Below are 14,913 nucleotides of genomic sequence, written 5' to 3'. Positions count from 1 at the left end.
AGAGTTTCAAACGATTTCCTTTCAGATTCCATGGATTGATTTGGAAAAATACAACACCCTTCCAAAAATTTACAATTTTGAAACGATAATGTTTCAACTTTCTAATTTCGGGTTTTCTATGGGAAAATTTTCCTTCCCAGCTATAGAATACTGTTTTGTTGACTAAATGCCACATTTATAGTCTCAAAAAAAAAATATGCCACTAAAAGTCAAAATAGGGTGAAGGACGACGACATTAAGACAAATTCAACTATAAAATCTACAAAGTCAGTCAAAGAAAATGTGTCTGGGATGTGCATCATGTGTTTTCACTTTTCTTTTTAATATTCATTTTTTTGGGGGGAAATTCCAACTAATTGATATTTAACACTTAATAGACAAACAACAATGGCAGACCGGCAGCAGCAGAAAAAGCCGCGACGTCGTAGTGGACGAGCACAAAAACACACACATCACTCACTCAATTCCACCCAACAGTTGTGGGATGGTGGGGATGACTGTGTGTGTGGTTGGCTAGTGGTGGGGGTATTGAAGAAAAATAAATATTTCAAATATTTTACTTCGACAAGTCATTAAAATTTTAAAAAAACGTATAAATGGTGGTTGTGTTGTGGTTCTCAATATACACACAGCCACACATAGCTACGTGTATGTCCCCCCATATAGGGGATGGTGGGGCATGGTTTGTCTTTAGGTGTGCAAATTTTCCCTCTGCTGAATATAAAAATGATCAAATTTTTGTTGTTTCAAAATGTGACAGTCGGCAAACTTCCCTCTCAACTACTTTCACTTCCGATATAAGGTAATATTTTTGAGAGAGCGAATGGATTGTGGTAGAAATTTGCCAATTGCTCGCCACTTTCTTCATTTCTTTTCTGCAATTATAAATTCTGTGTTTTTGCTTTAATACGTTTCATCGTCTATATAAAAATGTCTTTATAAATACCTTCGTAGAACCGAAACAAACAAAATAAAGGCAAATAAAAAAATACGTTAAAAAAACATTCATTTAACAGTTAATGAAAAGAAAACAGATCTCCAGGACAACAAAACAAATAATAAATAAAACATTACTTGTTGTGGTTGTTGTTGTTGATGCTGATGATGAGATGCCTAGGGTTAGTGTGGAGGTGGCCAAGCCCACGTTTTTGATGTCTAAGGGTGGGAGGTTAGTGTGTAGGTCGTTGGTGTTAGAACAACAAGAGCATATAAATGGCTTACCTAGATCAACAGATCAATGGAAATGATATTTATTTTTATTTTTTTTTTATTTATTTCAATTCATTAGTGATACAAAGCCTCCAAGGCCAATAATGTGTATCAACTTGCATTAAATAATATGACCTGAGCTTAATTTATTTACAATATAAAGATTCTTAATTTATTTAAAACTATTTCTACTTTTACTCTAATATTCAAAAAAGAAAAGAAAAGTTGGCTCCCCAGCCATAAAACAAATTAAACTATTTTACTACATAAAATATTCAGTAAGCGGCATCTTAATTCTTAAGTTGTGTATTATATAATACATTTACCATAAACTACATTTAGACACAACTAAGATGTGTTTAGAAATAATTGCAAAATCTTGAGGCGAAAAGCATTGTTACTCTGGGAAAATATGCGTAATTCGAGTGGAAGTGTATTCCAACATCTCGCAACTCTGACCAAAAACGATCTAGCAAAAACGTTTTTAAAGATTCTAGGTATAAAAATCTGTGGGTTTCTGGATGAATGAGTAAAGGTAAAGGACGTTCTAAATGAGTAAGGGACATTATTTTTAATAACGTTATAAAAAAGTAATAAGCAGCGGTATTTAATAAACATGTCAAAGGAACACCCCAGAAAACGTATAACATGACTAGATACATGACTGCCACGTCGTAGATTATATACAAAACGTGTAATTGTGTTAACAATACGCTTTAGCCTATTTATATTTGAAGCAACAGTTCCAGAAAATACCTCAATACCGTACAAGACTTGTGTCATCAATAGAGAACTTGCTAAAGTATGTTTTACATTTTGTGTTAAGTACATGTTTGACGAATAAATCTGACGTAAAACGCTATATACTCTACCCATTAAAGCATCAATATGATGTTTGAAGGAAAGTTCACAATCAATTGTAACTCCAAGGCACTTATGCTGGTGAACAAAATCAACTTTGTCTTGACCAATAAATATATTTAGTAGGTGTACAGATCTGTTACTAAATCTAAAATCCAAAGCCTTGGTTTTAGATGAGTTAATATTTAATGAATTTCTCGCTGCCCAATCAACAAAGCGTCTCAGATACACATTAATGTCATTCTCAAGTAACATTGGAAATTCACGACAACCATTGAAGAGGATAAAAATATCATCAGCAAACAAATACGTTTCACAAGCTGATGAGTTTACATGTAGCGGGAGATCATTGACATATAAAATGAAAAGCAGTGGGCCAAGGACAGATCCTTGGGGTACACCGGAAAATAAAGGGCAAGTATTTGACATGACACCATTTAATATAACAAATTGGGTTCTATCTTGTAAGTAAGAAAGAATAAGCATACATGCTGATTTGGAAAAACCAAAATTATATTTAAGCTTCCATATAAGAAGGCTATGATCAAGAGAATTGAATGCTTTAGACAAATCTAATGCAACTAGAACACATAACTTGTCATTGTTAATGTGTCCACGAATAGAATCAGTCAATTTAAGAAGCAAATGTGTGGTATTGTGTCTTTTACGGAAAGCATACTGAGATTCAGTAATTCTTTGAGAACAATACTCAAGCATTTGTTTCTTAATAATGGACTCCACAACCTTTGATAGAGCTGGTAAAATTGATATAGGCCTTAGATCACATGGTTCTCTGACCGAATGGAAAATTCGATTTTCCAATGGATGTAGTATTGTTTTAATGTTTTCCCAAAAAAGTACGAAATGAGAAAAACAAAAAACAAACAAAAAATAATAAAAATAAAAGTTCTAAGAATTCGTTTTTTTAAGAAAATAGAAAAATAGCTCCTATTTAAGCGAATGCTTTTCGGAATAGGAATGAACTCTTGTAGTTTTAGGAGAAGAAGGATCTTTGCAACCCCACCTCAAGATATTCGAGACCACATATAATGTATATATTAATGATAAGAGTAGAATTCTATACTTATATCTGCCGTCTGTTAGATTAGCGACAGATAGATAAATTAACAAAAATAGAGCTTTGCATTCATATCAAAACTTGAATATTCGATATTAAAAATAATCCACGTTTAGGTATAGCCCTCTGTATTACGTCACACCCAATTTTCGTAATTTTTTAGGTTTCTTCTTTTCCCCAATTACTAACAAAATCCTTTGTAATTCAATATTTCGGTCTTTTTTGAAAGTTTTTGCCCAAATATCCAACCAAATCATATGTAATCTGGCATTTCTAGTTCTGAGAAGAAAGTTTAGGTATTCAAAAAAAAAAAAATAAAATAAAATAAATAAATAAATAAATAAAATAAAAATAAAAACGATGTAGGACCACTATTTGGTGAGGGTTACCTGCTAATTTTCGCAATTTGAAGGCCTCTGCCGAAAATTCCAACTTAATCATCTTCCGTTTCACATTTCGGGGTTTCAGTGGGTAAATTAACTCTTTGCAATTTTTTTTCAATGTAGGTCCACTTTTTGTTTTGGCATCATAGAAAGGTACCTCCAGATTTTCCTTATTTTGAAGAATTCAACCCCCCAAATTCCAACCAAATCCGCTATAATTTGACATTTAGAGTTCTGAGAAGGCAAAAAATATTCTAATCTAAATAAATATAGATTAACCCTTTGCAAAAAATATATAATATAGGTCCGCTTTTTTGGTATAGGCCCCATTAAGGGCACGTCTAGATTTTCGATATTTTTGACATTTCTGCCTCAACATTTCCCCCAAATCAGCTTTAATTTGGCATCTATTTCGGATTTTAAGTGGGTTGATTAACTCCTTGCAAATATATACAATATAGATCCGCTTTTTTTGTATAGGCCCCATTAAGGGCACGTCCAGATTTTCGGTACTTTGGGGGTTTCTGTCCCTAAATTCCAACGAAATCAGCTGTAATTTGACATTTGGAGTTTGGAGAAGGCATTTTAACTTCTCGCAAAAAATATTAAAGCTGGGTCCATTTTTGGTATATCACCCATAGAACGGTACCTTCTGATTTTCGGCATTTTGAAATGTTCGGTCCAAATTTCCCAACCAAATTTTGGGGTTTAAGTGCGTAGATTAACTCCTTGCAAAAAATATCTAATGTAGTCCACTTTTTAATATAGACAGCATATAAGGTATTTTGGAGATTTCTGCACCCAAATGCTAACCCCATCAGCTGTAATTTGATATTTGGAATTTTGAGAAGGCATTATTTTAACTCCTCGCAAAAAATTTAAATCTGGGCCCATAGAACGTTTCCTTCTGATTTTCGGTATTTTAAAGGGTTCGTCCCAATTTCTAATCAAATCATTTGAAATTCGATATTTTGGGTTCTTTATGGGTAGAATACCCGTTTTCATAAAATATAAACATTTTTGTGGATTTTTGCGGAAACCGATTTTGACCATAACCAACTTCACCTTTTGGAGGATATTTAAAATTCGGCTCGGCATCGTTTTTTAACTTTTTTAATACTGGAAATGATTGATTTTTTATGAAAAACAATTCCTCGGTTAAAAAAAGCAATTTCTGATCCAACCAATTTGGAGGCATGTCTCCCCCTCCACCATTGAGACAAACAGAAATGTCTACTTCCCCATATTAAAATAAACGGGATTAAGATAAAGGCAAGCCAAAAAATATTTGATTAAAATCAATTTATATAGGTAGATGGGAGGCAGGCGGCACACGGCGCATTAAGAAATAACATAATTTTCAAATTTTATTTGAAATCTGTCAGTTTAGAGAGCACACACACACACGCACGTGTAGTATGTTTTTTTTTTCTTTTTGAAAAAAGAATTCACGGGTTTCCTCTATCTTCAGAGATTAAACCTAATTTATCATGTTCTTTAGAATTAATTTAATTTATTTTCACAGGCAGGCAGGCGATTTTTTTCCTTCTCTGACTCTTCGCAACCCTTCCTCTCTCTTTGGAACGCAATGATTTTGCTAAAATGATATTAACATGTTTTGTATGTTTTTTTGTTGTTATTAAATTGAAAGTAACAAACACAAGAAAATGCGTGGGGGGCGTAGTAGTAGTAGAACAGGGGGAGGTTTTTTGCAAAGTAAAAATGTGTTTTTTTTTTTGCTTAAATATGTATGATTTTTTAATGGTCGGTCGGTCGGTTGAGTCTGTTGTGGGTCTTAAGTTTTGCCGGCATTTGATGGCAGGGAATATGTATTAGTGGTAAGATGGAGGGAGGGAGGGCTTTTAGGGGCTGTATGCCTGGCAACGTGCAGAAACAGTAATGATGGAAATTAATCGTCTATTAAGATTGCTGTTAAGATACGCTTTTGTGCCAACATTTTCCCATAGAGATCTACAGACAGCCAGCACATTTTGCTTAGGGGTGGTGGGTATTGTTTTTGTATAATGTCTGTCTTTATGTCTGCTTGCTTAGATGGCTGGCTAGCTAGCTGACTTGCGTTTTTTGTTGTTGTTTTCCTCGGGATAGACATTGTGTAGGATGTGAATTCTTGTTCTTTTGGTTTTTTTGGTACTTCGTGGGTCTTATTCTTTTCATTTTTACTAGTAATAGCATTATTACCCTTTGTTACAAGATATATGATGAGACAGCAAGGGTTTGGTTTTTTTGCCAAGGCTGGGAAATTGACAAAAAATACAACTTTTGTGATCATTTGTGCTAAAACAAGTAAAAAAATGAATATCCTTTACCATTTGGAACGAATTTGGCAATTTCCAAAAATTAAAATCGTAAAAAATCCGCCGATATATTAGGGTCTATACGACGACGTGGACGTGGGTCTATACGGGCAACTTTTGTCATAAACCATCAAAAATACTCAAATGCGGAACTTGAAAAAAAATTCAGGGAATAATGTAGCTATAATCATCAAAATACAGAATATAGGGAGGTACCGTTATATGGGGCCATACGAAGACGTGGACAGGCACAGACAATTTTCTGTTTAAGGCTGTAGTATCCATTACGAACTTCAAACACTAAATTTTATAGAATTCCGGTGAATATGGTCGCTAAAATCATCAAAATAATGAAGATCGGGGGGTACCGTTATATGGAGGCTATACGAAAACGTGGACATGCTTACGAAATTTTTTGTCATAGGCTTTAGTATCCATTACGAACTTCAAATGCCAAATTTGAAACAATTCCGGTGCATAATGTCGCTAAAATAATCAAAATACCGATTATCGGGAGGTGTCGTTATATGAGGGCTATACGAAGACGTGGACATGCACAGACAATTTTCTGTCTTAGGCTGTAGTATCCATTAAGAACTTCAAATACTAAATTTGAAACAATTCCGGTGCATAATGTCGCTAAATCATAAAAATACCGAATATCGGGAGGTGCCGTTATATGGGGGCCATACGAAGGTGTGGACCTGCACAGCCTATTTTCACAGCCTAAAAGTCTTGCAGACATAATATTCATTTGAGTAAAATTTTATCAAACTACTTTATTTCGTTCGGAATCTAGAGTGATTTCAAAAGATGGACGGACTTCGTTAATCGACATAGAATTTTATGTTGATCAAGAATATATTTTCTTTGTCGGGTCTAAAATGTATATTTCGAGGTGTTATAAATGAATTGACGAGCTCAATATACCCTCCATTCTATGGTGGAGGGTATAAAAAGAAATGTAACGCTTTCCTGCGAAATCCATGGAAATAAATATTTGAGTATCTAATATCCCAATGCGTTCAAAATGTACTTAAAAGAAATCTCATTTCCCAATGCCACCAACATTGGTCCCACCTTAAAGGAAATTGAAAAAGTATATTTATTTGTTTAAATCTACATTCAAAAACAAACCCACTATTTGAAAACCTCAGTATATTTTCCTTATCAAGTTTCCATCAATTTCCTCAACTGGGTATGGCAGCTTGCTCAGCCTTTTCCTTTTGAGGCTGTCATGTAAATTATATTTCAAAAATTGATGGAAGAAATCAACATCATGAAAAAAAAAAAAAAAAAAAAAAAAAACAGCAACGGAAATAATATGCAAAACAAAGGTTTGGCCAAAGAACCTTTTAGAGCAGAGCCATACAAAGACGATAAAGGAAATGATGGAAAATGGGTGCTATATTTGCCAAATTCCACTTTCTGTCAAACACACCCAAAAAACAAAAAATTGTTATTCGATGATGATTTGCAATGAATATAAATCTAGAAAACGTTTCCAATTTAAGACGCCGATGAAAAAAACAGGTTATCAAAACTTAATTGATTTGTTTGTGAAACCGGTAATAAATAGAAACGATTCTTTAAATTTGTTTATATTGTTTTCTTTTTTGGTTCTTCTAATTAACTTATTTTGTATCTCCCTTTTTTAAATAGGCAACGGCACAATTGATTTCCCTGAATTCTTGACAATGATGGCCCGTAAAATGAAGGACACCGATAGTGAAGAAGAAATCCGAGAAGCCTTCAGAGTATTCGACAAAGACGGTAACGGCTTCATTTCAGCGGCTGAATTGCGTCATGTCATGACAAATTTGGGTGAAAAGTTAACAGACGAAGAAGTCGATGAGATGATTCGAGAAGCTGATATCGATGGTGATGGTCAAGTCAATTACGAAGGTAAGTTTTAGACGAGTCAAACAAATTTGAATAATAATAATAATCTGTTTAAGTGGGGGTGTAAGTTTTGCCATATTTTGATTATTAATAGGCCATAGAAATGCCGAGGAGGCAATACGTGTTTGGAATTCTAATCACAAGTGTTGTTTAGCTCATTTTGTTAGTCATTTGTTGTGGTGATTTTGAAACACTATGTTTGTGTTGGTTTCATTATTACCGTCTTACATTGAAATAATTGCGATTAGTCATATTTGATTAGGTCATATTTTGTTGTATAATATTGTTATTTTTTTTTTAAATTTACTTGAAACTGTTTCGGTTTAGTAATGCAGGTTAAAATCTAATGACAATTTCCACAGTATCGGGTTGTTTAATGCCGAATACTTTTATAACCATTCAGCTATGTCCAATTGTTAGAAAGTCTGTTCCTTTTAGAAAGAAATTCGGTTTATTGATATCATACCTAGGATGTTTGATATTAAAAATGGAATACATCGGTTCATGTTTAGGTATAGCCGTCATATAGATTAGGTTAGGTTAAAGAACGCACGGTTGCCGTTTCGCAACCGTTCCACTCGGAGACCTGTTGGCCCATTGTGTTCATCCTAAATAAAGAAAGTGGAAGAAAGAAAGATTGGTGGAAAAGGTGAAGATAATATTGATAGGAAATAGAGTTATAAGGGTAATCAACGGCTAGAAATTTTGCCATGTCGTCTTTAGCCATCTAAGTCTTCTGGCCAATTGAAGAATTACTCTAGGGTCTGTGTTAGAGAACGAAGACAAATCATGTGACACTTATTCCAACCTGTGTCTCACGTTAATAAGTTCTGGAAAGTGGCAGAGCAAATGTTCGGTCGTTTCAATTTCTTCCTCGTCTTGACAGATTCTACATTAATCAATATTATCGCTACTCCATTTCGAGGTCATTGCACTCACTTTGCAGTGACCTGTGATAATACCCCCCACCACAAGTTTTAACTCAAGTTTCGACACGGATGGTAGCGATGTTGTTCTCTTCTCAGACAGAATGAGCCATATACTTTTGGAGATGCTACATCCCCTTTCGTCCAGCCAATTTTTGTTCAATTCTCTCAGAGTAGTGTCTATGAATTACCTTGAAGAAGTGTCACGGGGTTGGTCTGAACGAGTTCTCAACTTCAATGATAACTGATTTTGGACCATAGTCTAGCCAATTTGTCTGCAGTCTCGTTGCCTGGAATATTGTAATGACCAGGAACCTAACAGAGCTTGATGGACAACTCAGGGTTTTTCAAGGATCTCCTGCAATTCAAAACAGCCCTAGACTTAATGATGGAGTTTAAAGCTCCCAGTGTCGCTTGGCTATCGATGTCTCGTTCCTCGTGACCAATAGGTCTATGGCTTTTTGGACCGCAAAAATTTGGCTTCCACATTCCTTACTCGCCCTACGTTCGCAGAATGTCCAAAGGATTGTCTGCGCCATTGGTTCAGTTCTCTGAGTCGAGAACAAGCCGCGTCATATAAGAGTATCCCTTGATTTTCAGTATTTAAAAGGTTTACCTACCCCCCGAGTTCCCCTATAAATCTGCTGTAATTTGACATTTCGGGTTCTCAGTGGGTAGTTTAATTAAATGCGAAAATTCTATGTTGATCCACAATTTGGTATAGCCTCCATAAAACGCCATCTCCTGATTTTCTATATTTTAAAGGGTTTGGACGCCGATTTCCAACCAAATCTTAAGCAAGTCCGGCTTTTTATATAGCTTCCCATATATCAATGACTCGGTTTTACGGTGTTGAAGGTATCGTTCTCCAATTTCCATCTAAATCAGCTATTATTTTATTTTTCGGGTAGGTCTTTTCACTCCTTGGAAAAAGTATTCAATGTAGGTTCACTCATATAACGTTACCTCCCTATTTCTGGGTTTTTGAAAGTTTCAGTCGCAATTTTCAACCAAATCAGCTGTAATTTAATATTTCGGATTCTTTATATGTAAATTAACTCATGTCCACATAGCGCCATATAACTGAAATTTTAAATTTTAAGGACTTTAAGGACAACTGATTTCCCCATAGTGGAAGGTACAACAAGTTCGGACCTGCCATCGCTTGTTTTTCACATATTGTATTGTTCCCATGGCTGAGTCAGTGCAAATACTTTTACGAATATGATCTTTAGGACCCTAGGGATAGTCGGAAATTATAATCCAGCAAGATTCATATTCAGGAAGGGGCCTTCATCCCACCTCTGTTGTACATAAGGTGAAAAGTCATGTGCGATCCTCTTGTAAAGTAGACGTTGTCCCAAATTTTTTACCAAGTTTTTTTTTACCAGTCAATTTCAATTATATTACTACGATTGCCTTCTCTACACCCAAAGCCAGCTCATACGGATGTTTAGATGCGTGTGTATTCTTTTTTCTTTCGTTTACCCAAAAAACATGTGAAATTCGATTGTTGGTCGGTCGGTGTGCTTCTTGTGTTCTTTTTGTGTGGTACACTACTTTTATTTTAGCTAATTTTCCTCATTCTTGGGGTATGTTAAAAATTTGGTTGCTATTGTTTTTGTTTCTGTTGTTGTTGTTTTCTTTTACTAGCAACAACAGCAAAAACAAACAACCAAGCAAATATACAACAAACACCTTCACTCACTCACATAGCGACAGACGGACGGCAAAATAAAGAAAACACCACACATGGGCTATTTTTAATCATTGGATGCAAACACCTGCTAAAATTGGGGGCACAACACATTCTCGGCGACGGTGGCGGCGGCGTGAGTGGTGCCTGTGCTGTTGTGCCGCCGCCGCACAGTTATCAGAGAAGAACTGAAAGAGCATAAATATTCGTTTCGCATACCCGCCGCTATTTTCATGAATTGCGGGCCAGAGATGTTCTTCCTCCCCTCCCTCATCTCTGTAACGAACAGGAGACGAAAAAAAAACATAATATTAAATTATTAATCATTTGTTTTTATTTAGTTCATTATTTATGCAAATATTGCATTTAATTGCAATTATTTCATGCGATTAGGAAAAAAACCCCACAATGTTGTTTTTTGAGATGGGATCCGGTTAGAGGATATGTGGATGTTAGGTTTCTTGTTACAAAAAAAACAAAAAAAAAAAAAAAACAATGGCAGCTATATCTGCAAATATGAGCAGGGTTATCTGCCAAAAAAGGGGTTAAACCAATATTTATAACAAGCAGGGAGATTAGATTAGGTTTTGGGTTAAAAGGCGTCAGAAATTAGATTTCACCAACACCACCACCCTTCCATATTTCTATTTGGGGAAATTTTGTCGCTATGTACAGGGTTAGATAAAAAACTGCAACAAAGTCAAACGCCATAATTTTTCCATTTTTTTTTTTTTTCAAATTTTATTGAATGAAAGCAAAAAACTTCGGAAATAGCATCAAATTTTAGAATAAGTTTAGATTTGTTCGAATTGATCACCGTTTGCACGAATTATGGCCTTCAAACGGCCAATGAAACCGTCACACGCTGCCCCAATGTTGCTCTGCGGTATTTTGGCCCAATCCCGGCGAAGCGCTTGCTTGAGGTGATCGACACTTTGGTATTTTTTTAGTGCCAAGCTTGCTTTCCAAAATACTCCCGACACAATGGTCCAACGGATTTGTATCCGGAGATTTTTGATGGCCATTGTGCGCTGGAAATGAAGCGAGGAACCTCATTGTGTAACCATTCTTGGGTGGCTCGTGCTGAGTCCTGTTGGAATGTCCAAGGTCTGCGGCCAAAATGTTTGCGTGTCCAATGCTTTAATACACCCTCCAGACTATTTTCGCTATAATATTCGCCATTTATTCTGATGCCACGGACGATTAATACGAGCGGAGAGCGACCATCGGCTGTTATGGCGGCCCACACCATGGCCTGCGCTTGAGTTCTGGTAGCCAACTGAAGATGCACATTTTCAGCTGACCTCTTTGGCAAGTAAACACGAGCGGATCATTTTGTTAGTTTACAAACTGCTGTTGGACAACGAATGTTTTCTCATCTTAGAAAAAAATTCGGCAGTTCACCACTTTCGGCCAAGCGAAGCAACTTTTTTTTAGCTCTTTTGAGTCTGTTTTCTTTCTTTTGCGGTGTAAGTTCTTGCACTTTTTGAAATTTCAATGGCTTTACCCCGAGCTCATATCATTATTCAAAATTTTCCAAATGGAATATTGCGATATGTTCAGCTCACGAGCCATTTTTCAGCCACTGCGACGCGGGTTTCGATCAAGTCGCTAATTTACTTTTCGAACCATTTCTGCTGATGTTGCTGATGCTTTTCGGGCTACGCTACCAGTATCACGGCAACGAGCGATGGTATGAGACACAAAAATTTATTCCCCATTTAAATGCTGGAGTGCTCTAACGATAGCCAATTGTGGTTTTCCAGCCAAATATAAAGAAATCACACTATCACGCTTGAATTCTATCGGGAATAACTTTTTGTGCTGGAAAATGCTCACGCTTGTTAACAATATAATGAGCTGTCACTGGAAAAATTTTAACAGCTGTCGGATGAGTGGCTTAGAAATGACAGCAGTCTGAAGTTGGTTGCAGTTTTTTCACCTCACCCTATATATTTTTTTTTATTATTTTCCATATGTACATATTTCAATTTACTTTATCTTTTTTTATGTATAAAACAAGAAAAAACAAAATTAACAAAGAAATTCTTTGGATCAAGGTTTTGAGCGGCGTTTGTTTATTTAATTTTGTGTGTGTACGTACTGTCGAAAGGTGTGAAATCACCACCACATTTAGATAAAATAGAATTAAATAAAAAAAAAAGTTGAATAAATAAAAATGCAAACAAATGGTGGTGACTATGGTAATAGTGGGTGGAACAGGAGAGTGGGAGAGGGAGGGGGTATTGACTTCTTTTTCGTTATTAAAAAGACAGTTGGTCTTGTGACGTTAGAAAATTTATATTTTTAATTAACTTTAGGAATAGATTCGTTTTTTTTATTATGATAAAATTAATATCTTTAGAACTGATGATGACGTGTGACGGAGGTAGTCAAAATATGTATAGAAAGGAAGTGATATTATTATTATTTCATAAAGTAAAGAGAGTTAATTGCAATGGTCCAAAGGTCCAAAGTTTACCCAATTCCAGTTACTATTCTATTTTCTCCATTATTTCGCTCACTTTTTAAACACTTCTCTTTTTGTTTCATTTGGCAACTCTGCTGCCCCCATATTATGCTTCTACCGGCTTTTTGAAAATATGCTGCTTCTTCTTCATCATTTTGAGCATGATGATTATTACGGATTTTCGGATATTTTTCGCCTATTTCATTTTCATGATGAATTTGCTTGTGTAGTTTTTCATTGATAAAAGAGGAGGGAGAGAGGTGGCATCTTCTTGTTGACCACTTTTGTTTACAATTTTTCTAAGGTTTCTCCTTTTGTGCGTCTTGTACTCGGTTCAGTTCAGTTTTTTTTTTTTGCTGAATTGTTATTATATTTATATTTATGTGGTGGTATTGTGTGTAAAAATAATAATAATGCCTTTTGGTTTGGTTGTGGCGGTGGCTTACCTACCTACCCACCTAATAGCAAATCTGTATAATTTGATTCCTCCTCCGTCTCATTATTGGCTTTGGGCCAGAAATATACCATCTCCCCTGACCGTTTTTGCTGCTGGGCGTCTCTTTATTTGCCGCTGCTGCTGCTGCGGGGTAATATCCGAGTTTAAATGATGATAGCGTATTTTTCTCACAACTAATCTTTTATAAACTGTTTAATTTAATAATTGACAATTGGCCAGAGCTGTGGTACGGCAGGCAGGCAAGCAGACAGACAGACTGGTGGATAGGTGGTGGTGTTCAAAACAATATGTCTGTCTATCAAATGAGATTCATTCAAGTTATTGCAAATCGGGGATTTTTCTTTGGTGCAATTTACGAAATGTTGGGAGGAGAAAAGGGGAAAATTAGAAATTATGGGGATGGTAGGGTTTGTTTAGTAGGGGTGTCATGGCAAAATATTGGAAGTTTAAATTATTTATATGTCCTGCTTTAAAAATTTAAATTTAATCAACTTCAGAACACCAGACGACTTTAAAGTGCATTGGCCTAAACAATGTAACGACCTTTTCCGATGAACAATTCTTGACTATATTCTATACTATAGAAGATTTATGTACGATTTCTATCTATTGATGATCCTTTTTATATCCTCCACCATTCTATGGAGGGTATATTGGCTTTGTAACTCTTCGAAATATTCATGATAGACCCTAAAAAGTATATAAATATTCTGGATCAGCGTAAAATTCTAAGACGATTTAGCGGTGTCCGGCCATCTGTCTGTCCGTGCCTGTGTGTCCGTCTGTCTGTTGTAATCACGCTATCCTTCAAACGAATTGAGATAGACGGCTAAAATTTTGCATAAATGCATATTTTCTCAGTAGGCAGGTAAGTTCGTAAATGGGCCATGTCGATACACGTCTTCGCATAGCCAGCCCCTATATAACAATACCTCCAAAATTTCGGTATTTTCATGATTTTTGCGACATTATTTATCGGAATTATTTCAAATTTCGTATTTGAAGTTCGTATTGGGTACTACAACCTATCACAAAAATGTGTGTATGTAGGTCCCCACATCTTCGTATAGCCCCCATATACGGTACCTCCCGATATTCGGTATTTTTTGATAAAGGGCGAACAATTTCCTTCTAATTAACTTCCTTAGTAAGCTATTGTATCAATGTTTTTTTTTGTTTTGCTTCATTCTGCAAATATTTGCAAACTTTCTCTCTCCCTCCCGGCCAATTTAAATTAGGCAGCTATTTGAAATAGTTTTTCTCTGACCTATGCTACTAAAATAATTGGGTGGTACATTTTCCGCCTTTGAGTTTTTTTTCTCTCCCATTTCTTCATTTGATTCCCTTTCATCTTATCATCTTCATTGATTTTCCCAAATATTTAGTTAGTTGTTGTTGTGATTGAATCAATGGCTATTTTTAACAACAATGAACAAAAATGTGATGATGGTGACTGCAGCAGTCGTCGATGCCGCCGACATCGCCGGCATTCTTTGATTCGTTTCTTGTAAAAATCTGTGTATTTTTATAACTACGACACAGTTTTAAAAACTATGCAGTAGAAGAGAAGGCGGCCCCCAATCTCATTATATAGTATTGATCTTATTGTCTCGTGA

General features: G+C 35.6%; 1 protein-coding gene across 4 annotated transcripts in view; it reads left to right on the top strand.

Moving 5' to 3' along the window:
* The window catches only part of LOC101890483 (calmodulin), a 49,555-nt gene that overhangs the window by 24,864 nt on the left and 9,778 nt on the right, over positions 1 to 14,913 (top strand). For all 4 annotated transcript variants that reach the window (XR_009343716.1, XR_009343717.1, XM_020036089.2 and 1 more), the window contains one exon: positions 7,509 to 7,751. Coding sequence is in view for 2 of the 4 variants with exons in the window: in XM_020036089.2 (XP_019891648.1) it covers positions 7,509 to 7,751 (243 nt within the window). In the remaining 2 variants the exon portion in view is untranslated. The remainder of the gene's footprint in view (positions 1 to 7,508; positions 7,752 to 14,913) is intronic.

This window comes from Musca domestica, unplaced genomic scaffold (genome assembly GCF_030504385.1).
Source record: "Musca domestica strain aabys unplaced genomic scaffold, Musca_domestica.polishedcontigs.V.1.1 58, whole genome shotgun sequence".
NCBI classification, from domain to species: domain Eukaryota; kingdom Metazoa; phylum Arthropoda; class Insecta; order Diptera; family Muscidae; genus Musca; species Musca domestica.
Note: the sequence above shows the minus strand (reverse complement) of the source record. Positions and strands in the feature narration are given on the sequence as shown.